We start from the raw sequence: 24835 nt of genomic DNA on the forward strand, positions 1-24835 counted from the left end.
AACTACTGGCTTGCTACTAGCAAGTAGCAGCTGATCATCATCCTTATGTGTACACGGGAAGGCAGAGAAATTGGAATGTATTCTAAAACCTCAGCTAGAAACTCGGAATAAAGAACAAATAAACAGCATCTTTGCCATTCTGGAGTGTAATTTCACTTGAGGAAGGAGATGGTCAACAATAAAACAAACATAAAATTATTTCAGATAACCATAAATACTTTAAAGAAAATTAAGCAGGTTAAGTAGATAGAGTGACCAAGTGTGGGAGTATTTTAAATAGGATGCTCAAAGATGTTAGATATTTGAGCAGAGAACTAAATGATGAGGAGCCAGCCATTGGAGCATTTGGGGAAAGTGCATCCAGGCAGGAACAGCAGTGAATTAAACCTAAGGGGAGAAGAGGCTTGTCGTGTTATTTGCAAGCTGAAAGAAGGCCAGTGTAGCAGGAGTGGAGGTAGTGGGAAAGGTAGGCTATCAAATCAGAGGACACCAGAGGAAAGAAGTGCATAGAGGCAAACAGTAGTCAGATCTTATTTTGCCAAATTCTAAGAGCAATGGAAAGCTATTGGAAGGTTTTAAGCAGACTACAGAAGTGATTTGATTTACCATTAAAAGAGATAACTCTGACCCTAGGGGAAGAGCTAACAGGCACTTGGGAAACTTGATGGTTTCCAAGTGGACTTGGGAGGTTATGGTGGAAGAGATGAGAAATAATCCTATTGTGGATTTTGCAGGTAAATCCTCCTATGCCAAGATTCTCCTTTGAGGGCTAAAACCTTGGAGGTTCGGTGTTTTACTTTTAATGGGATGTCGCTTAATTTAAATATGTCATCTATAAGTAATGGTAAACTTCTGAAGTAACATAACAGTTGGTTTCTTTTCAATGTCTAACATTTGTGTTGCTAAGAGAAGATAAAGTTATGTTTTATCTGGGGTTTAATGAAATCTGTTATCATTTGCTCTTATTAAAATTTCGAACTGGAATCCTGTAGCCCAGACAGTGAAGAAGCTAAAAGTTCTTGTGTAACATTTGTTTAGGGGCTTGTGGACCAAAGTTCCTTTCAGTTTAAAAAAATCTTAGCAAAATATTTTTGCCATGTGTCTATGCAAGGACATGAACTGAAATCACAGAATTTCTTAAGGATAGATATGAAATCTAAATAACTAAGACTACTTCAAAGGGTGTCCTCATAGAGACACCCACCAGCACTCAACTATATGCCTTTCCTGCTCTGCTGATTACCCTTTTGGAAACTGTTCCATCGTTTTTCTCCCTATACACACATTGTCCAAGGCAGCTATAACACTGTGGAAGGTCACCAACCACACAGTTTCTACTTAGAAATGAGCTTTGGTGGTCTTAGCTTTGCCAGAAAATGGGTACATGATACAGAACACATCAACTATCTCTCTAAGCATTTGTTTCCTTATTTATTTTTTATTTATTTTTATGTTTTTTTTTTTTTTTTTTGAAGCAGAGTTTCCCTATTGTTGCCAAGGCTGGAGTGCAATGGTGCAATCTCGGCCCACTGCAACCTCTGCCTCCCAGATTTAAGCAATTCTCCTGCCTCAGCCTCCCGAGTAACTGGGATTACAGGCACACCCAGCTAATTTTTTTTTATTATTATTAGTAGTAGTAGTAGAGACGGGTTTTCACCATGTTGGCCAGGCTGGTCTTGAACTCCTGACCTCAGGTGATGCCCCTGCCTTGGCCTCCCAAGTGCTGGGATTACAGGCATAAGCCACCGCTCCTGGCCAGTTTCCTTATTGTTTAAATAGGGAGATTTGACTAGATAATTCTAAAACTATTTCCAGTTCCAAGATTTAAAACTTTCCCTTCTCTGATTTTAACACATGGTCAACATAACCCTTTACTTTGTTGAATTGCATTTTTGTGTTGATACTTCCCAAATCTATATCTCAAGGTCACATCTCTCTCATGCAGTCCATTCTCATATAGCAAACTTCCCCCTGAACATCTCCATCTGTATATGGTGTAGGCACCTGGAACGCACTATACCCAGCATGACTCATACTTTCCCCAGTAAGTTGTTTATTTTTCTGTATACTTTCCTCACCTTGTCTAAGCATTGCTCTCCCTTTGAGTCTTCTACCCACCTTTTCTGCAAGACCCATCTATTTATCTTCCAAGCTCTACCAACAAATCAACTTCCTATGTGAAATTTTTCCAAGCCCACTTTCTCCCCAGGTACAATCATCTACTACTTTCCATGGCATGCTGAGTAGACTGGTGTCAGAACACCCACATGAGTTTACTGCACCTGTTTATTTATGGGCTTACATTTCAAATTCCTTGAAGGTAGGAATAGTTTTTATTTCCTCATGATCCTATCCACAGCTTAGAAAGTACTAATAGCAGGTGATTAACAAATATTGAATGAACAAGGGAAAATGAAAATTCTGTGATCTGAAGATTGCTCATGTCATTACCTTACCTGGCATATATCCTCCACCAATAGTCTCATCATGGCATGGAGAAGCCACTGGCTGTCTGGCTTCTTGGCCAGTCTTCTCTGATCACCGACTTACGAAGACTCATTAAATGCCAGCCTTCATTTGATTATACACATTTTCCCCCGTGGGAATTCAGTGTCCTTTTTGTGTCTATTCTGTTTTGCAGAGTGCAGATCCCACATTTCCTGTTTCTGTCCTATCTTCCCTAGGATTAAGATTAGAATAACAAGGCCAGGTCCAGTGGCTCATGCCTGTAATCCCAGCACTCTGGGGGGCCACTGTCGGTAGATCACCTGAGGTCAATAGTTCAAGACCAGTCTGGCCAACATGGCGAAACCCCATCTCTACTAAAAATACAAAACTTAGCCATGTGTGGTGGTGCACACCTACCTGTAATCCCAGCTACTAGGAAGGCTGAGGCAGGAGAATTGCTTGAACCTGGGAGGCAGAGGTTGCAGTAAGCCGAGATCACCCCCCTGCCCCCCAGCCTGGGGAAAAAGGGAGACTCAGTCTCAAAAAAAAAAAAAAAAATGATTAGAATAATAATGTCTAGTCAGTTTCTTTCTTCTTTCTTTCTTTCTTCTTTCTTTCTTTCTTTCTTTCTTTCTTTCTTTCTTTCTTTCTTTCTTTCCTCTAAGTTCTGGGATATATGGTGGTTTGCTGCACCTGTCAACCCATCATCTAGTCAGTTTCTAATAGCTGTTCATTCTTTGAACCCCACATTTAACTCGGTTCTCTCTCAGTAATCAGCTGAAATTTTATTAAACACAGGAAATTTATATATAAACCAGCCTCATCATAACCAATTAACAAATGTACTTCCAGCTCCTCAAAATGTTAATGAAATTTACACCTGATACTAAACTCTCATTCAGTAGGTATACTTGGGTAAATATGCTGTCAGACTAGAGTGGCTGAACATTTCTCAGTATCCTCTGAAAATACCTTCTACTCCCTGGTAAGGCTGGAAGAAATTTACTAAAGTAATTTATTTTGCCAAGGTCAGAAAGCCATCTGTGGATTGTAAAAACGACAGAATTAGTTTTCCTTCCCTTAATGTTTTTTAAACTTCCTGGTGCTGTAGTAATTAACATGGAAGTTATATACAAATGGGAGACAAGTTTGCCTTTTAAGAGAAGTTTTTTCTGTGTGATCCATTGCTATCACACATCCACTCAGGCTTATCTGAGATAACTAATGTTTTCAGGTCTGCCCTTGGCCTGCCTTCCCCAAATGGGCAGTACTTAGTCACTACCAGTCATTTTGTTCCTCTGCCATCCTTCCTCGTATTTGTTGACAGAGTCAAGAAGAACCCCTTGGAAGTTAGTGTGTCTTTGAAAAGATCACCAATATTTGGGACCAGGTCAGCAGGCAAGATTGAACATAATACATAACCTAGTTTAAACCCACTATATGTCAATAATGATGATAATTATTATTCTTTAATCAAACACTTTATTCGGTGCCATTGGTAACTACATAATTAATGCATTCAATTCTCAAAACAGCCCTGTAATGTCAGGATTCCATACTAGCCACTTACAGCTGAGGAAAGGGAGGACTGGAGGGGTTATCAGTTGTCTGTGGTCACACAGCTAGTAGATGGCCACGTTAAAATTTGCATTCCTACCTGTGCTTTTTCCATGTCACCAGTACTTACAAGAAAATGTCCATGTCTTGAATGAGAAGGGTTCTTGAGATGTGCTTAAGACAAATGGTGATCTGTTCAGCAGGAATATAGCCCTATTTCTGTTGTCACTTAGTTGGGAAAAGATTCAGAAGGCTGAGATGTTGAAACCATGCACATAATGACTTGAACAGAGGTTTGACTGACTCACATAGATGTTTCTTTGCCTTCCAGGAAGATTTCCAACCCGCAGCAGCTTCAGAGACCAACTGGGAATCAGTCACAAGCTCTATTTCAGTAAGTAATTTATTACTCTATTGCCCGCAAAAGAAATGGATGGAACAGCTAAGGTCAACCCCAAAAGGATTTCACCTGCGTTAAGGACCTGTGGCTTGACCAAAAGACAGATCTCAAACAGGATGTGTTTCTCCATTTCATTCAGGTTACAATAGATTATGTCAGACACCCTTTTTCCTGTCTATCAGAAAGGTTTCCAGGAACTGCCAGTATAGCATGGTAGGAACTCAGGCTAGGCAATATCTTAAATATTTTTCAGTTTCAGAGCAGAGCATTCCAATTAAAGGTCTGTCCAAACATATCAAACTAGTTCATGGCCTACACTCAAGTGGGGAATTTCAAAATAGGTTTTGAATATTCCTGGGGAAGATGTTAACCTTTGCATTTTCAAGGGTCTTTTCAGACTTGAAAAATCCCAATGTTTACAGTAAGATAACTTAAGTGCAAATCAGGCATGTATTCTATTTTACTTGGATATAAAACATAACTCACCCTGAAGCTGTAAAATGGTTCATGCTCCAGTTTTCCTCTAAATTTAGTCACTTCTCAGTATTCTGTCTCCTTATCTACTTTGCACAGAAAGAGCAGACCTTGTTTTCACCAATCCTATGTGTAGCATTTATGTAGCAATAAAATACAAGACAATAAATGCAATTGTTACTAAAAGGTCAAGAGCATAGAGGAAGCTTGCCCATGGCTCTAAGTAGGTCCATGTGGCTGAGTCAGTTTTTTTTTTTTGTTGTTGTTGTTTTTTCCTAAAATTGATATGTTATCTTTTGCTCTCTGGGGGATTTTTTAAAAACTCTTTCATATGGCAGGATTCCCTCCACTATGAATTATGTGACTGTTTAATTCACCTGGTATGGATGCTGGACTAGAACTTCATCTGATCAAAAGATCGGAGGGATCTCTGATGGTGATAATAAGTGTTTTGTGTGCTTTCGACAGTCCAGAATACATGCTCTGAACCTAACTTGGTGTAGGCAATCATTTCCAGTTAGATGAAAGTCAACATAAGGCACATACTGCTGAAGAGGTGCGCAGGCTAAGCAGGAGGGTCGCAGTAGAGGCTGATAACTCAAGGCAGACACCAGCAGTTTTTGCAACCTTGACTGAGGGTCAAGGGATGCTCCAGCTTCCCAGGCACCTTCGACGTGATAGCTCAGGGTTGTCTAATGATTCTTGCCCCAACCACAATTCAATTACAAGCCTTAAAGGACCCTTAACAAATTAAGAATAACCCAGGTCCTTTAAAAGAGAGGCATTCTCTCTTCCTTTTGGAGTATCTGGGGAAGTTCCCTGGGTCCAGATCCACTGCAAAAGCTTCTGGTTTGAGTTTCAAGTCTAGGTGCTGCTTAACTCTCTTGTAAGAGAGTTTCTTTACTCAGAAACTCTCAGAAACTGCAAGCTGGTTTCTTTACTCAGAACTCCATTGTTCAAGAACTTTCTGGAGCAGGAGCAAGGGTCATTGGACCTACCATTAACTTCTGTTTAAACCATACCTTGTTTTTGTTGAAAGTGGTTTTCCATTTTCAGAGCATTTCTTTTTTATGAATTGTTATCATTTTAAAGTAATGCAGTTAATTTCAGAAATGATTTTTATAAATACATGACAAAAGCTAATGAAATCATATTTACTGTGCAGCTGAAGGAGACATATTCAATTAGTTCTTTTTCTCAAAAATAGTTTTAAAATATTTACCTCAGCAACCAAAATGTTCTCGTGGTCTTATTAGGTCACCTCATCATTCATAAATATTTCCTCAGCCATCATTGCTGTTTCTGTCAACTGCCCTGAATCAAAACTGGAAAACACCAGTAAAGCTCATACACAGGGACATGTTTGCATTTTACCTATGGTTTGGATTGACTCTTCAGCCTCATGTTAGAAGAAATTAAATTTCCCCCTCCCTTCTCAGGAACCGAGAGTTCCCCACAGCTTTCTCTGAGAGAGATATTTGTGTACACACTGCATTCTAGGCACTGCTGGGAGCCACCCCAGAAAACTCCATCAGTCATTTTCCCCAGAGCTGTCACAAGAAGCTGTCACTTGTGTGGGAATGGCTTGTTGGGTGTCCCTGTTTTTATTTCAAAAAAGCAGGGAAGCATTTTAATTTCAAAGATTTTTTATGTGCTGTCATGCTTCTAATTTGGTCAGCTCATTTTGAGTTTTTTGGTTCTTAGACCCATACTATCGTGACACAAATCTAGTTGTAAACCATCTGGTGCATATGAGCCAGATAGACTGTAGATTATCCAGACAATACAAGTTAATGGGGATTTGGAATTATAGTCCTGAATTATAAGTCTTCCACCTCAAGAGAGGTGACCTCAAGAGAGATGTGAAAGACAGAAATGATGGGCTTCTGTCAGGGTTCAGCTCGTATCAAGCAGACACACACACACACACACACACACACACACAGACACCCACACACACACCTAGATTAAAGAGACAACCTATCAGAAACAGAAGGAACAAATATGATTGCACCCAGATAAGAGCTATATAATATCAACAATATGACTGTAGAGGGCATCTTTAACATAGCTTGAACTGTGAATAAATCTCTGGATTCTACCATAATGTATGACAAAGACCATGCCTCCAGAAAAATGATCGTTATTACCTGGATACATCTGAACAGAATATAGAGTGGACTCATAACGTAATGAATGTAGCATGGCAGGTAAGGTTTATTCAGAAGAGGATGTCTGCTTATTTTAACAAGGATGACTGAAAATTAGATGTATGGTTTCTTGTAAAAGAAAAGAGCTGGCCTGACACATTGATCAGTCTATTTCACCCTATCACCCCACTCCCTTGACTCCCTTTCCCCTACAGGGAATATTTGAAAACTGCTCCTGAGTTATAGCAATGGTAGATTAATGCTTTAAAGCCCCTTAGTTGTGTGAAGAGGGACTGTTACTCTGAGAGCAGATGATCATCAAATCACTTAGCAATCTTTGGACCTTGATTGGTTAAAGAGAGACAACATTGCCTGAGAGTAAGATTATAAATTGTGGGCTTTGCTGTCTGGGACTCAATAGCACCCATTTTTTCCTGATTAGATACTACAGTTAAATCTAAGGAAAGCAAGTTTTCATTAATTCCTATTTTCCCTTAGTGATAGGAGATATTTGCCTTTAGGGGATGTTATTTGTTTGGTAGTTTCTTTAAAGACATTTAAAACTCATTTGAGGCTGTATGCTCTCTATTTCCTTGTTAATGGGTCATGAATTTTAACAGAGATGTTTGAATCATGGCTCATTTACCTCTAGATTGTACAAGGGTTAGTGAAGTAAGTGCTTGGAAACCTCATGTGAGATGTATTCCATGGCAAAATACATAATCCTTTCCAGGCTTTCAATGATGTTGTGTTTCTCATTAAAGAGTCTTCCTGAGAAGTTTTAATGGCAACTGGGATCACTAGCAAATTATAACACTTTAAAAAAATACGTTTCCCCATGTGAATTCTCTCCTTTTAAGTCAAGAGAGCCAGTTTCATGGTTAGTTATCCTTGTTGACAGTAAATAAGTTGGTGAACATGCTAGATTTTATGAAAATATCTCGAGTAGATTCGTACATTGGTCACACATCATCTGCAATGCCAGGTGACCTGTAAAGGGGGGATGTGGAGATTAAAAGTGGGAGAATGGAATGAATTATCAAAACTAATGTGGGAAGAGTTTGAAATTTTGATTCCCACTATTATATGTTGTTATGTGGATGATTTGGGACCATGAACCAAGAAACTGGATGACTTAATCTTATATATTTCCATCTAATCTATATTTTTAGATGATTACAGTTAAGATAAACTGGAAATTTTATGATCTACTTGGATTTGACTTACAGAAAAGTGAATGACTATCTTTTAGTAATTAATTGATTTTTATCCAAGAACATGGCAAGACAATACCATGTTGTTTTTACATGGCATTCAAACGTATGATGTCTTTTTTTTTTTTTTTTTATTGAGACGGAGTCTTGCTCTGTCACCCAGGCTGGAGTGCAGTGGCCGGATCTCAGCTCACTGCAAGCTCCACCTCCTGGGTTTATGCCATTCTCCTGCCTCAGCCTCCCAAGTAGCTGGGACTACAGGCGCCCGCCACCTCGCCCGGCTAGTTTTTTGTATTTTTAGTAGAGACGGGGTGTCACCATATTAGCCAGGATGGTCTCGATCTCCTGACCTCGTGATCCGCCCGTCTCGGCCTCAAACGTGTGATGTCTTATACTCAGAAGCCTGTTTATGTTCCTTCCGTATAGTTGAATGACTGTTGTATTTCACAGCAATGGACTTTTTCTGAGTACACTGAGCTGTATGTCACTCTTAGGGGGTATCCTATAACTCTCCATCAGTAACGGATCCCACTCTCATTGCGGATGCTCTGGACAAAAAAATTGCAGAATTTGATACCGTGGAAGATCTGCTCAAGTACTTCAATCCAGAGTCATGGCAAGAAGATCTTGAGAATATGTATTTGGACACCCCTCGTTATCGAGGCAGGTCATATCATGACCGGAAGTCAAAAGGTAAGAGACAGAGACTTGTGCATTCTTCATAAGCAGATAGAAATCTTAACAGTACAAGCTGAGTGTCCCTTATCCAAAGTATTTGAAACCAGAAGTCTTTTGAATTTTGGATGCTTTTTGGATTTTGGAATATTTACATTTATGCTTATTGGTTCAGTATCCCTAATCCAAAAATCTGAACTCCAAAATGCTCCAGTGAACATTCCTTTTGAGAATCAGGTTGGAGCTCAAAAAGTTTTGGATTTTGGAGCATTTCAGAGTTTAGACTTTTGGACTAGGGACATAACCTGTAATAATGAGTAAGGATTAGCAGTACAATATGTTTAACTCACTTAGATCAGGTGGTTACTATCAGTCCGTTGTCACGTTTCACAACACTTTCAAATGAAGTTCTGCGTTTTGTCCAAACTGTGTTTTTTTAATCAGACTAAGAAGGGTTTGGTCCAGTGAAAGATATATAGGTCATAGTTTGGAGCTGGATGAGATGTTATGAAAATCATCTGAACCAGCTTCTTATTTCTTGGCAAGTAAGGCATTATGAGCCCCAATTTTACAATGGAGACAGCCAAGTCAGAGGGAGTAAGTAATTTGCCAATGTCTGTATGGAATGAAGAAGAATGAGTATCCTGGTCTCTTGCCTACAAGAACAGTGCTTGTGTCATTGATAGTTTTGCCTCTCTGATAGATGCGAAGGTTGGTTTAGTCCAGGGATGTCAGTGTTGGCAGCAGAGAACCCTGTTAAAGCAACAGCCAAAACTCTGTTGGAAAATTTCAACTCTACCTTCAAGATCTGCTATCTACTTGGTGCCTGCGTGGTTCATGTGCTTGAGATATAAATGTCTCAAGGCAGAGGAAAAGAAGGTCTGGAATAGTTTGGAGATGTGTGAGAGCATATATTCAATTAGAAACTTCAGGAAAGTACAATGAGGGGAGAACCGAGAGGAACATTCAGGCAGAGAGAACGTCATGAGTTAAAACAGTGCTTAAACTCAAATAATAAATATCCAGGTCATACATCTGAGTAATATGATCTTAGGATGAGAATGTTTATTGGCGTGTAAAACTCAAATTAATAAAGCAATGAAATACAATTGCCTCTTATTGAATAAAACAATTACTTCTAGTCTATTATGTCCTTGCTTTATGTGATAAGATTTGTTATAATTGTAATGTTCCCTAAAAGGTCTTGAAAGGCTGGGTTGCATTGTAGATATAAAGGTATTTCACCAAGATACAGCTGTTTCCTACACATTGAAATAATTTTAAGAGCTGTGAACCTGGACTGCTTTAGCACAACCATTTATAACATTTGGGCCAAAATGGCTAATCAGTTAACTCCTACCTGGGCCTTCTGCTTATGGCTTAGCTAAGAGGGAGACAAGAAAGTCACCGGTGGCCCTGGTGTTATGGAGATACACCATGTGCAGATCACTGTAGCGCTGAATCTCTCCAGGGCTCAGATTGGAGTCAATTTAAAGAAAATATTGTTGTTCTGTAAGACATTGCTGTGTTTGGATCTCTACTAAGTCAACTTAAAAGAAAGTAAAATATGCACGTTTTGAAAACCCCAGAGGAAATTTTATATAAAAATAGTATTTGGACAAACAAGCAATGAAATCTGACTCTGTCTTCAGCAATGCAAGGGACAGCCCTTCTTGGCATCTTTTTTCTGGAAATATTACAATTTTTAAGTCATCTAAATCCATTACATTTTCCCCCCCTAGAAATTGTGTTGAGTTGGAGGCAGGAGGCCTGGATTCAAATTCTCACCCTGCCACTTACAAGTTTTGTGATTTTTTTTTTTTATTGGGTACCCTGATCTCAGTTTTCTTATTGGCAGTGTGTGTGCAATAACACCTACTTCTGGGGACTGCTTCTGGTACCATCAAGAGCACCTAACACTTAATACATGTTCAAAAATTGTTAGCTAGCTATAGCGACTTAGAATTCTGAAATATGTTTACATTACTTCCTTGGTGAAGCCTAGCTTGTCCCTTGTTCTGTCCCTGTGATGTCTACTCACCCCCTAACTTGGTAAAGTTAGGAGCACTTAAGACACCACCTCACTTTGTATGTCCTACTACTGCACTGTTATTGCACCTTTTGTTTCCTCTAAGAGGATCTGGGATCCCAGCACCTCCTATCGTTCTCCACTCTGGCTGAATATTTAATAACTGGGGGAGCTTTTGAAAACCTTCAGATGCCTAGTCCCACCCCAGCTACACTGACTCAGAATCTCAATGGGGGGAGACTGGGAAATATATTGATATTATTTATGGTTCCTAGGAGAGTGATCCTTAGAGACAGCCAGTGTCAAGAACCACTCCTTGAGAGACTGTTCATCCTATATCTGCAGTACTTGCAACAGTCTCTGACACATTTTAGATGCTCAATTAATGTTTGTGGGATTGAATATATTACTAATCCAGTGTTAGCCTCTTTCTAAATTTATAGAAACCACCTCATAGACTGGATAGGGTAGCTTTATTAAAAATGTCTTTGGTTACTGAAATAACCTTGCAAGAGCATTCAAGGTGACATACTACTTGATGTTTGTGACAAAGTAAACATGGTCTCTCTCTACTGCTGGCTTAGGTTCCATTTCTTAATCTCTTCTTCTTTAAAATGGCCCTAAGGCATTTTTGTACCATTTAATTTAACCCTGGCAAGTCACCACTGCCTCTGCTCTTATATAAATGTACTGATTTGTTTATCATTCCACTGATGCTGAATCACCTGTATGTATCACAAAAACAAGGGAAGTCAGGTTTAATATTTCAGCTGGTATTTTCTGCTTTGAGAACATAAAAATACAAATCCATGGCTTGTATCCCAACGTATGAGGAAGGGAGCAATGAATAAACAGTGAAAACAGGAAAATAGCTATGGATAATGAAAGTCCATTAGGTGTCAAATAAAACTTTGCCTTTTCAGGATTTCCAAAAAGTCTCCTTCTATCAGTATAATTTCTTAATAATGTTGTGCAGAAACAAGCTTGTCATTTATGAATATCTTTTGAGCATCCATTCTTCTGATTTGTCCAGACAGATGGAAAGTGGCATTTTTCATGATTGCAAAGAGCAGGATTCTAAAATGACATTTGAATGTGAATATACAAAATACAGAGTTTTACGAACTCTGAAATAGAACACAGACACACTGAATAAAGAACTTATAATGCATCAGGAATATTTAAAATATGAAGGTTCATGTTTTACAATTAAATGATGTGTTTTGCTTCTTTTTATTTAGTAGAAGGGAGGTGAGGTGGTAAGTGAGCTTTTTGTTCTCTTCAAGAAAAGAGTTGAAAATGTCAAAGTCAAAAGAACAGTAAAAGTTTTGGTGAGGAAAGAGAGAAACAGGAGACAGATAAAATTACCAAGTATTGAAACCAGGATGTCAATGCAATAAAGTCTACATTTTAAAAATTCATAAGTAATAGATAAGCTCAAACTTGTCTGGAAAAGCTTCTGGTCTGAAGATAATATAACAAGTTAATATATTCAACTTTCAGTTTCCTAGGGGGTAATGGGGAAAAGGATAGCATATATAATTGAAATCTGTAGATAACTGTAGTTTCAAACCCAATTTTGCCAATAATTTCAGCCTCATGCTTTTAACCTCAAAGCTGCCCAGAAGTTAATTTTAAAAAATAAATGTTTTAAATTCAAGTTGCATTTACTTTTTATGGTAGATATACTAATGAGTATAGGAAGTGTGCATAAAATTAGGTGAAATTATATGGGTGTTCTTTCTGTAAGCTATATAAATACTCCTTACATTGCTGCATTATCACTGTAGTTTAACTAAAACTAAACTACAATTCATTTAAAACATATGCCTATGAATTTAAGGACAATGTATATTTATTCAAGTTCATAGCATAAAATTCAACATTTCTAAGTTAAGAAATGATCAGCCCTGACTGGACATTACTGAGAGGTGATTTATGGAGATAAACAATGTAAGTAAGATCTGTTCTTTTTCTTATTCCAGGAGAACTTGACTTTCTAGAATGATAGTGTATTCACCAAAGAAAAATCCAAGACATAATGGCAAGAGGGAAACCTGTTTTCACAGCTTGTGTTGTGATTAAAATATGAACAAAATTATCAGGGCACTCCAAATTAATAGTTTTAAACTCTTAATTGAAATATATTGTTTTCCAAAAAGTAATCATTTTTAGATACACATGCTAAAATTCACATCCATTCCTCTTTTAAAAAGTGTTTTAGACTCAGTGCAGTGGCTCACTCCTGTGATTGCAACACTTTGGGAGGCCAAGGTAGGCAGATCACTTGAGCCCAGGAGTGCGAGACCAGCCTGGGCAACATGGTGAGAACCTTTCTCTACAAAAAATACAAAAGTTAGCCATGCGTGAAGTGTATGCCTGTAGTTCCAGCTACTCAGGAGGCTAAGGTGGGAGGATCACCTGAGCCCGGGTAGTTCAAGGCTACCATGGGCTGTGATTGCACCACTGCACTGCAGCCTGGTCAACAGTGAGGACCCTGCCTCAAAAAAAAAAAAAGTATTTTAATATTGAGTGCAGTAAACATCTTGATATTAAATTAGTTCCAAATGATGACGTTTGAAATATGTGAGTTTTACAGACTCTAAATGGTTAGATCTTACAACTCTGGAACAGTTACCAACCCATTTCCAAGGATCTAATACCAATTCTATTATTTTCTCCATGACATTTTGCTCTAAGATCTAAAACACTTGACTCTAATTTGCAAATTATTTACAGGTAAATAACTAGCATAAGAAACTGAGAAATATAGGAAATAAATATTTTATATCAGTGTTTTCATTTGTTCTGAATTCTCTCAAGTCAGAATACCTTCTTTTTAAAAAAATTATTTATTGCTGTTTCTTTGTCATGCCACTGCATGCTAAACAGGACACAAGTTTTGATTTTTCAAAAATGATTTCAAATGTAGGAAATTATCCAGAGAGCATTAACTTACAGACATATTTTAGAAACTGAGTGCTTGCAATTTTCTCTCTCTGCCTATTTGATACCTGCGTTAAGAATTGGCTAAAAGCCTTTTGCCAACACCAGTGATGAGTCATGTCAGTCATTCTTGAGGTATCTATAATTACTTCTCTGTAAATTAAGCAGGTACTGGTGACATCAATAGATGATAAAAATTAATAATAATTTGTGTTGCTTATTAATATTACATTATCATTAATAATAGTTTCTATTGTTGAAAGATGGTTAGCTTCATTGAGTTTCCTGAACCATGTGGTATATTTGGTACCTTTACCAATGAAAGTTTTATTTATCAATATTAAAATTGTTTGGTATAAATTTAATAGAAATAGAGCAAAAGAAAGAAGGATGTTGCAGTGGAAAGAACATGGACTTGAGAGTCAAGCTAACTTGTAATAAAATTCTAACTCAAATCCTAAAATCAGTAGCAGTGGCCTTGGAGAAGTCACTTACAGACCCCTGGTTCTCTATTTTCTTCTCTTTGTAAAATGACTCTAATTATAAGCACTTGGCAAAGTTGTGTTAGGATTAGGTAATAACAGAGTATCTAACGCCCTCAATAAATGATAGCTGCTATTATTATTTGAATTGCTTACAAAACTCTGCACAGAACCAAGATATTTCTATTAATTGCTGTCTTCCCTATAATGCTCTAAGATAACTATCAGTGATCTGGAGAGCCTCACAGATAGTATTTGACAAATATTGTCATATTTAAGTATCTGTATAATCAGTGTACTCATTAAAAGTTTACAAAATTATCTCCAAGTACTAAACTTTTCTGATACTATTTATCCAGAAATTTTCTGACATTATTTTGCTTTTTGGATGTTTCTTCTGCTAAGTTTTTCTTTTAAAGACTTTTGCCACTGTTTATGACTCATATGTTTTGTAAGTATCTAGCTGCCTCACTTACTCTGTTTACCAGCAAGCATTCATAAAAACCATATTGTTGTTTATCATGTTGTGTGTGTTTACAAGGGCACACACATGAAATATTTTAAGAAAATCTCAGCAGTGGGACAACTTCCTCCTGGTGCATGTGCCACCTCTGCTTTTCTCCTAGTTGCAATTGTCCATCTTTGTGGATATCCTAACCCCACCCTCATTATCAAAGTTATGCCCCTCATCTAGGTATGTCATTCAAATGCAAAACAGTGGAAAAATCCATTTGACAGTGGAAAGCCATAGGTAACTTTTAGCCTCTGGATGAACAAATTTGCATTTTCCACAGCAATTACTCTTGTTAAAGAGAAATGTGTGTTCCTTGAGTTTTCTGTGCCAATTTTTTTCTGTGAAGTATTGAAAAATTATTATGGGATTGTTTTCCTTTATGCCCCACTAGACTTAAGGAGACACTACACTGTTCCTAGAGCACATATGCATGTGGGCATTGCTGGTGCTGAGAGATCTAACTCGCTGAGTGTCTTTACTTGCTGATACAGTTACACATTGTGTCCCCACCCAAATCTCATCCTGAATTGCAATCCCCATAATCCCCCATAATCCCCACATGTCAAGGAAGAAACAAGATGGAGATAATTGAATCATGGGGATGGTTTACCCCATGCTAGTCTCGTGATAGTGAGTGAGTCTCACAGGTTCTGATGATTTTATAAAGGGCAGTTCCCCTGCACTTGCACACATGCTCTCCCTCCTGCCACCGTGTAAGATGTGCCTTTGCTTCTCTTTCGCCTTCTGCCATGATTGTAAGTTTCCTTAGCCCTCCCAGATGATGCATAACTGTGAGGCCATTTAACCTCTTTTCTTTATAAACTACCTAGTCTCAGGTATTTCTTTATTGCAGTGTAAGAATGGACTAATACACTTTCTAAGGATAGTGTTACATCTGATGTAATCAAACTGAGCACACCTGATCATTGACTTTTTATATTTAGTTCAAGGTGGGCATGGCCTTCCATTCCTTAGTGATCACCAACTGCAGAATCTCAGCTCCTTCTAGTTTTAGGTGCTTCTGATTTAAACTTCCTTCTTTGATCTGTGCTACTCACTTCAATCATAATGTGGTTATACCTACTGAGAGCTAAAATTTAGACCTGTGCTTCAAACACTCAAAACTCATGTAATCTCAACAAATTCTTTGGCAGGAGCTACTGGGGTTCCCATTTTGCATAGTAAAAGAAAAAAATTCAGAAAATTTCTGTGAGAGCTAAAAAATAGAGAATCATGACATGAACCTGGCCTTGTTGGCTACAAAGCTCATGCTGTGAGCAACTCAATGGTGTTTAAAGCTCAGGGATTCATAGTCTAGTAAATGAGAAAAAGAAATTTCAAGACCTTCATCTCCTAACTTGTTTTTTTTTTTTTAATGTTTCATTTCATAGATATACTTTATACATCACCCCAGGTTATGAATTCCCAGTGTTCAGAGAATTGCTTTATGATGGTGTCACTGCTTTCATGTCTAATTCAGTGCCTTCCAGATATTCATTCAGTCATCCATAGATTTTCCAGTACATATGTGCTGAACGTCTACTTATGTCCACTGGCTTTAGGCAAGTCACTTAACTCATCTGCAACTCAGTTTCTACGTCTATCCAATGGGAATTGTAATATCTAAGATGAGGGTTTGCTATGAGAATTAAATGAAATTTGATTTTGTGAAAGCATCTCACAAAGTGCTGGACACATGGTAGTTGCTCGGTAAATTTGCATTCACTCATTGCTTTACAATGTGTCTAAACCTTGAAAATCAGGAATTGTCTGATTGAGAATCTTTTACTGTGATTTAGGTTAATTTGTGTAAAACAAGTGGTAAATGTTTTATTCTTTAGATATTAAACCCATATGTGGAGTCAAAAAATTCAGTGTCTTTCATAATTTTAATGTTAAAGTATCCTGATAGTCCCTCATTAAAACTTATAAAATAATTCTTCTTTCCAGATTTTTTTGCACTTCCACATTGGGATTGAAATGTGAAAACAGTTTTCATAATTATATGTTGATTTATAGAAGAGGGAATCTGAAAATCACAGTGAGGCTGTAATATTCATAAGGATGAATATTCCTCCTAGCAAATTTATGAATCTTGAGAAAGGCTGAGAGCCCCTGGTTGCTTGGTACAAAAATAATACAATTATTCCTATAGTCCCCTCACCTCCCACCCCACCCCAAAGCATCATACACCTAGTGCTGCAACATTAAAGGGAAAGGTTTAGCAATTTTCATAACAGATTGTGGCACTGTCTCCCATTTGACAAAGGCAATGTTCCTTAGCACCTTGATGTTTGCATCTGAGAACCGGTCTTCTCAAGACCATAGTCTACCATGTGTGCCACTTATTCTATATTTCACAGATCTTGGTGCCGGTCATCTCATGCATTATGGTTCATCCTTGGCAGAGCTGGTTCTAAATCCTAGTTTCTTAATTCTAACCTAACACTTCTGCACTACTCCACATCCTAGACTAGTCTTGAGATAAGATCCAAATATTCAACGTATAAGGTGTTAATAATACTCCATGCATTCCTGAAAGATAGTTGGAATTGTTTCACCTTTATGATACAAAATTAAACTGAAAAAATCCATGGTTATCTGATTCATTCAGGTAGTAATTATTGAGTGTCTATTTCTTGCAGAGGGAATCTGGCACAAAGATGATGTTGTGCTTCCTTCAGCGGCACCTTTATCCTAATTGTTGAAGTCAAATGGTTTTAGAAGTGAGCTTGAATGAGCTGCATTTGGTGCTTACACTAGGGACAAAGTACTAGAAGAGAAGGGATAAAAAGATAATTAGCTCTCTACCTCCAACAGCTTTTTTAGTTCAATGGAAGAGAAGCACCTGAATATAGATGCTTGTTAACTTTTGATGGGTTTACATCCCAATAAACACGTTGTAAGTGGAAAATATAGTTAAATCAAAACCACATTTAATACACATAGCCTACTGAACTTCATAGCTTAGCCTAGCCTACCTTAAACATGATCAGAACACATGTATCAGCCTACAGTTGGTCAATATTATCTAACACAAAGCCTATTTTATAATGAAGGTTTAATAGCTCATGTAATTTATTGAATATCCTACTGAAAATGAAAACCTGAATGGTTTTTTGGGTGCTCACCATTAACATACACAGCTGAAAGCACCATCAAAAAGTAAAAAGAAATCGTTTTGAACCATTGTAAGTTGGACTATCCGTAAAGAAAACAAAACAAGGTCTATGAAGTAAGTGCCATAATAGAGGGCAGAAAAAGTGTGGTGAGTACATAGAGAAAGGGTCATAGGAGTTATAGAGTGAATATGCCTTTTGACTTGCGCTCTAGAAGATTAAAATAATATAGCAAGCTGAGATGCCAGAGAAAGCAAAACAGAAGATCAAGAGCATGGTTTTCAGAAACATCCTGGCCCTACTTTAAGTGCTCATTCTCCACATGCCATCACCATGTGGTAAATATGCACTAGTATGTAGGCTGCTGCTGCATGCCTGCTAAAAGAGTTTATAAAGAACTTTAGCATTATAAAGGCTAGACGTTGTAACAGTAACAATAAAATGATTACTGGTGCCAACATAGTGAAACCCCATCTCTAATGAAAATACAAAAATTCGCGTGCATGTGGCACACACCTGTAGTCCCAGCTATTCAGAAGGCTGGGGCGGGAGAATTGCTTCAACCTGGGAGGCAGAAGTTACAGTGAGCTGAGATCACGCCACTGCTCTCCAGCCAGGACTGGGCATTCTGTCTTAAAAAAAAAAAAAGAAAAGAAAAGGAAAAGATTACTGGCTATCTTCAAGGACATGCAGCAGTTTAATTGCATTCTCTGACAGACTGTGGATGATCAAGAGAAAAAAACATGTGATGCATCTTTCAGAATAAAGATTGATGAATGGCCAGCACAGTGAAAGCCAACTGATAACTTAATGTTTAGAGACTGACTCAAGGAAACCATCCTCTTGTTGACCAAAACAAGCAGTAAATTATTGTGCATGTGGAGAACAAAAGTGCTTTCCTATGTTCAAAATGAGGAGATTATTTTGTTTCACAATGAATGTTTGTATTCACAAAAACAGACTTACCTTTACATACCTTGATTTTGACCAGTAAGGCACATTTTGGACTTCTGTCTGCCAGAACATGTAACTTATATAAAATAATAAATATGTTTCACTTTAATAAGGAATAGAGTTTTTTTTGTTTGTTTGTTTGTTTGTTTTTTTTTTTTTTTTTTTTTTTGAGACGGAGTCTCGCTCTGTCACCCAAACTGGAGTGCTGTGGCCGGATCTCAGCTCACTGCAAGCTCCGCCTCCCGGGTTCACGCCATTCTCCTGCCTCAGCCTCCCGGGTAGCTGGGACTACAGGCGCCGCCACCTCTCCCAGCTAGTTTTTTGTAGTTTTTAGTAGAGATAGGGTTTCACCGTGTCAGCCAGGATGGTCTCGATCTCCTGACCTCGGATCCGCCCGTCTCGGCCTCCCAAAGTGCTGGGATTACAGGCTTGAGCCACCGCGCCCGGCCAGGAATAGAGTTTTAAATTTTTATCTTAAGCTGATCACCACCCATGTTGCACTTGCCAAGTATGTGTAACATTATGTTGGTTTTATCTGTCCTACAGAAACTAGAATCTCTAGGATTCTGGCATTTGTTCCCACTGAGGACAAATCATTGCTATCAATCCATTGAGCTCCTAGATAAGGCAAGAAAGGGTTCAAGGAGAAATGAGGACAAAATGAAGAGTGTGCTTTGGCCAAAGTCCACTCAGTCCAGATAAAAGAACGAAACGTATCACAATACTAAAGGCAAAAGTAGACTCTGAATAGCTGCCTGGCTTATTAGTCAGAACTGAATAGATGGATGAGCATACACAGGAGCTCATGCTTGGGTATGTGTATTGATGACATTGTGAAAATGACAGGTTTGTGCCTATGGATGCACCTAGGAAGCCAGCTCATTTGCACAGCAAGTGGTCCTCTGGTGGGAAGACTCCAACATGGCTTGTGGAAGCTGCTCTCTGAACCCTCCTTCAAATCTTCACACTGGGCTCATATGTACAAAAGGCATGAAGAGGCCTGGATTCAGACTCTGGCTCTACCACTGACTGGTTGTATGGTTGTGGATAAGTTTTTTTTTTTTTTTCTTAACTTTTCAAAGGCTCGGTTTCCTCAACTGCAAAAGTAAGAGTAATGATTGTATGTAATTCATAGCATTTATGAGTATTTCATGCACTCATGAACATAGCACTTAGTAGTCTAGATGGCCAGGATCAAAAAGAACAGGTTGACTCTCCTTCCTCTCACACCTAATATTAGAAACTATAAAAGGGTGTGCATTCACATCCCCATTCTAGAGCTCAGATTCCAGAATTCTTATTACATCCCAAAGCACTGCTGTGATTAGACTGCCCCTAGAGGCAGGGGCTACAGAAGGAAAAGTTCTCCCCTGTGCACTGTGCAGCACCCCACACTTGACCAGCATGTCCAGAGGAAGTCTTTGAGGACAGGAGAACCTTCTCAGCCTTTCCAGAAAACTGCATGAGGCCCAAAAAACTTAACTGATGTTAAAGAGCCTTGATAGAGCAAGACTAAAATTCAAAATGACAGAAAAAGAGAGATTATTCCATGACATAGACTGGGATGAAATAAGGGAAGTTAGATGAAATTAGTGGACCCTTGAATTGAATTCGGAACATCATTGCTGCTCTGAAATGTTCAGCTATGGAGACTGATGCAGGAATGGAAAGGACAGCCCCTACCCTGGGTTGACACCACTTGGCCTGTCTTCCTCCCAGAAGTCTCACTCCAGAATTCTCCTTCTAACCCAGCACCAGAAACCTTAATTGCTGCTCAGCCTCTGTCTGGCTCCCTGCTCTGCTGCACTGGCTTATCGGTCTTTTTTGACTGGCAACTCAGTATCCCCTGCAGAAAGTCTGCAATCACACTTTGAAGTTATTTGCATCCAGTCAGAACAACCTTTCAGTTCTAGTTCTAAATTGAGTGCCTCGGTGGTTTCAATTGCCTGATATGTAGGGCAGGTGGATTCTACAGCAGTCACACTGGGCCCCAGTTCTTAGTGACAGTAGTGAATTGATGCATAAAACTGACAGAATTGTGAATCTCCTCATGGTGAGTAAGAAATGGAAGTAACCAATGCTAGTCAAAGAGCTATACAATGTGAGGAGTATGGTTTCAAATAGAATCAGGCTTACATGCCTTCTCCTGGTTTGTGGAAGGCACTTTGGAGTTTACTGGAATTCCCATAGGGAAGGCATGCTATACTTTGGCTTGGGTGTCTTCTGAAGATAAGGATGTGGCCATTTACCACCCAACCCCAGTTCAACATCAGACAGGAAAGTCCAATACAGCCCTCATAACACTGGTCTTCCTTCAACTTATGGCTTACTGACCATCCTTCTGTTCCGCTTAAAGTGACAGAGACTATGGAGCAAAAGGGAGAAGGCTTTGATTCCAGTTTTACCATTTACTGTTAATTCTTAGTAAATAATGCTCACTTCGAATGGGTGGGGAACAACCAAATGTAGTCATATCCGTAAGGTGCCTAGCAGAGGGCTGAATTAAAGCAGAGACTCAGTGCTGCTGCTTGCATCCTGTCCCTCTCTGCCTTCTCACACATCACGATCCCTTCCTGCTAATTGTACCTCTTTAGTCCTCCGTGTTAGACAAATATCTTCCCATTATCACAAGCAGCAGATTTGGCCCTCTGCATCAGCTCTGTCCACAAGCCCAGGAATGCACAGGCCAGCATCAGCAAGGTGACACTTGTAATGGATGATTGCTGCACTTCTTAATCCATTTATGTAATCCTTTCTGCTTTGCTTGCAGTTATTTTCAGAGCTTTAGCAGCAATAAAATTGTTCCTTTCCCAAGACAGAGTTCATTCAATTTAAATTTGGATTGATTATAGCTAAAGTTATGACATGTCTTTACAAAGGAAAAAAAAACAGCAATAAATTATGCACAATGATTATTTGGCATTTATTTAGTTCCCACAGTATCCTGGGCTCAGTGTATAACAACTGGGGATAAATCCCTGCCCTTGAGAATCAAAGCACCATTGTAGATATAAAAAGACAAACAGAGATGTGGTTAGTGGACTCATGGTCCACACTTACTCCTGCAGTTTTCCTTAGATGCATTCTACTGGCACTGTCCTTGACTTTTGACCTCTACTCCCAAAGGCTTTTTTTTCTTCCTTCTCCTTAAGCTGTTTTGGTTCAAGCCTAAGACATTTCCCAGGGCTAGAGTTTAGAATGAACATGGTGATATCTGCCTAACATTTATGGGATTCCTCCTGTGGTGGCCTAGTGCACACAAGGGCGTGCATTGGGAAATGGTGGCGGGTCCTGTGCAGACAAAAGGACTTGCTTCTAACTGTGTTCTTACGGGAAGATACTCATGTATGTATGCACCAATAAGAGGATTTGGCTGCTAAATGGATGGATAATTGGATGGACTTTGAGAACATGAAATCAAATCTAATTTACATAACACAATAATACAAATTGAATTCAAGTAAATATTTATGACTTAGGTTTGAAAATATTGCGGTGCTTTTAGTTCATAGAAGTCCCACTAACCATATCCCTTGATAATCATTTATATAAAGTAATGTCCAAAAAAGAAAATAAAGAGGGAGAAAGACATAATATATTTTAAATTTTGTCCATTTGACTTTAAAGGAAAAGAATGTGAGAAGGGGAGATTCAATTGAATCAAGATTAATAAGAATAGCTGGCATTGAGTGCCAGGCACGTTACATTCAATTCTTCAAATGATTACATGTTATAGATAAGGATGCAGAAGTTCAGAGCCATTAAATAACTTTCCAACTAAAAGGAAACATAGCCATGATGTGATTGAAGGCAGTTGTAACTTTACTGCAGCTCCCAAGCACTTAACCACTATGCTATACTGCCATCTAGGACCCAATGCACAAATATGCACCATATTCACGAAAAAAAAAATCGTTTTCTCTAACATGTTGATTAACTTTGAAGTTAAAAATAAAGCTAAAACCCTTTTCTTTATTACATTTACGTGTGAAATTTCACTTCCAGGTAAATATAATACAGTGGTTGTCCCTAATGTGTCTTAGATATAATTCAAATTATATTTAAGTGATGGCTTAGAGTCAGGATTTATTTAGAATGAAGAAGAAATTTATTTTGTCTTTTGAAGACAAAAGCAATTATTTTAATTTGCCAAATGTTTCATTTTCTTTCCTCTGAACTTTTTTTGCATAAAAGGATGCAAGGAAATTTGAACCAAGACATAAATTTTAGCCAAGGTTTTTGTTTTGTTTTGTTGTTGTTATTTTCGAAGGGTAGATGGGATCAAGAGAGAAATTAGGTCTTTTACTTTAGGTTCCCAGTAATTGAGAGCCTGAGGATGGATTTAATCCCAGGGTTAAGGTTTTCCTCACAGAATCTTCCCACTCTATTCCCAAAAACACACGCTGGGCAATTGTGCTTACAGTTGTGTTTGCTTACACAATGTGTGTATTTGCTTCCAGTTGACCTGGATAGGCTCAACGATGATGCCAAGCGTTACAGTTGCACTCCCAGGAATTACTCGGTCAATATAAGAGAAGAGCTGAAGCTGGCCAATGTGGTCTTCTTTCCACGTTGCCTCCTCGTGCAGCGCTGTGGAGGAAATTGTGGCTGTGGAACTGTCAACTGGAGGTCCTGCACATGCAATTCAGGGAAAACTGTGAAAAAGTATCATGAGGTATGTCATTCTCAGATTTCTTGTTGCAATGCTTAACCTACAGGATTCAGGAAGACAGGGGCATTGCATACAGTTGTTCAGGTTGCTCACTGCACAAGGGCACCCAGCCAGAGTTTGATTAGGAGCAGAAATTCTACCCACATTAGGTTTGCCAAGCCAAGTGCCCTGATGACAGGTTAATCCCATCCTGATGAAGTCACTGTTTATTCTAATTTGAACAATACACAATGTGGATCAACAACAACCTTGTTAGAATATATAATCAAATATGTGATATAGTAACTTTAGAACTTACTTGACCTCCTTGCAGAAAGACAGAAAAGAAAAAGAAATACGATGTTATTTATTTACAGGATATGACTGCAATATCTAATAAGCAAAACCTTAATTCAATTATGTCATTTAATAAATTTGGCACAATAAAGATAGCAAAATATAAATTGTCAAAGATCTTTTTATTTTTTAAATATGAAGTATGTTTCAACTGGAAATGCTCTGTTTATTCTAACTATTATTAAGTGCTACTCAGGGAATCAGCTCTTGGATTATGCAAAAATAAACAAAAGTAAATATAAGACTATAGGAGGAACAAAAACCTAAAGAGCGCAATAACCTTAATAATAGTAATAATGGCATTTATTGCTTGACAAACACTATTGTAAGTAATCATTAGCTCATTTAGCACCCCATCAACAATATTGTAAAAATGTTACTATTTTTATTCTTTTTTTATAGGTGAGTAAACTGAGCCCTAGGAGGATCAGTAAGTTGGCCAGCATGGCCCGGTCAGTAAATCACAGAGCCAGGACTCCAGCTCCAATCCACTAGTTCCAGGGTCTATGTTTTTTCTTATTACTAGTAATATATAGCACTTTAGAGCATAAAATATAGGCCGGGTGCAGTGGCTCAGGCCTGTAATCCTAGCACTTTGGGAGGCCGAAGTGGGTGGATCACCTGAGGTCAGGAGTTCAAGACCAGACTGGCTAACATGGCGAAACCCCGTTCTCTACTAAAAATACAAAAATTAGCCAGGCATGGTGGCAGACACCTGTAATCCCAGCTGCTCAGGAGGCTGAGGCAGGAGAATCACTTGAACCCAGGAGGCAGAGGTTGCAGTGTGCTGAGTTTTTGCCCAGGCATTCCTGTCCGGGTGAAAGAGGTAACTGCATTCCAAAAAAAAAAAAACAAATATAAATAA

General features: G+C 38.5%; 1 protein-coding gene across 1 annotated transcript in view; it reads left to right on the forward strand.

Moving 5' to 3' along the window:
- The window catches only part of PDGFD (platelet derived growth factor D), a 121627-nt gene that overhangs the window by 75282 nt on the left and 21510 nt on the right, over positions 1-24835 (forward strand). The window contains exons 4-6 of the mRNA XM_017880253.1: positions 4337-4399; positions 8738-8936; positions 23423-23637. Of these exons, the coding sequence (XP_017735742.1) occupies positions 4337-4399; positions 8738-8936; positions 23423-23637 (477 nt within the window). The remainder of the gene's footprint in view (positions 1-4336; positions 4400-8737; positions 8937-23422; positions 23638-24835) is intronic.

Source organism: Rhinopithecus bieti, unplaced genomic scaffold (assembly GCF_001698545.2).
Source record: "Rhinopithecus bieti isolate Rb0 unplaced genomic scaffold, ASM169854v2 scaffold_12217, whole genome shotgun sequence".
NCBI lineage: Eukaryota > Metazoa > Chordata > Mammalia > Primates > Cercopithecidae > Rhinopithecus > Rhinopithecus bieti.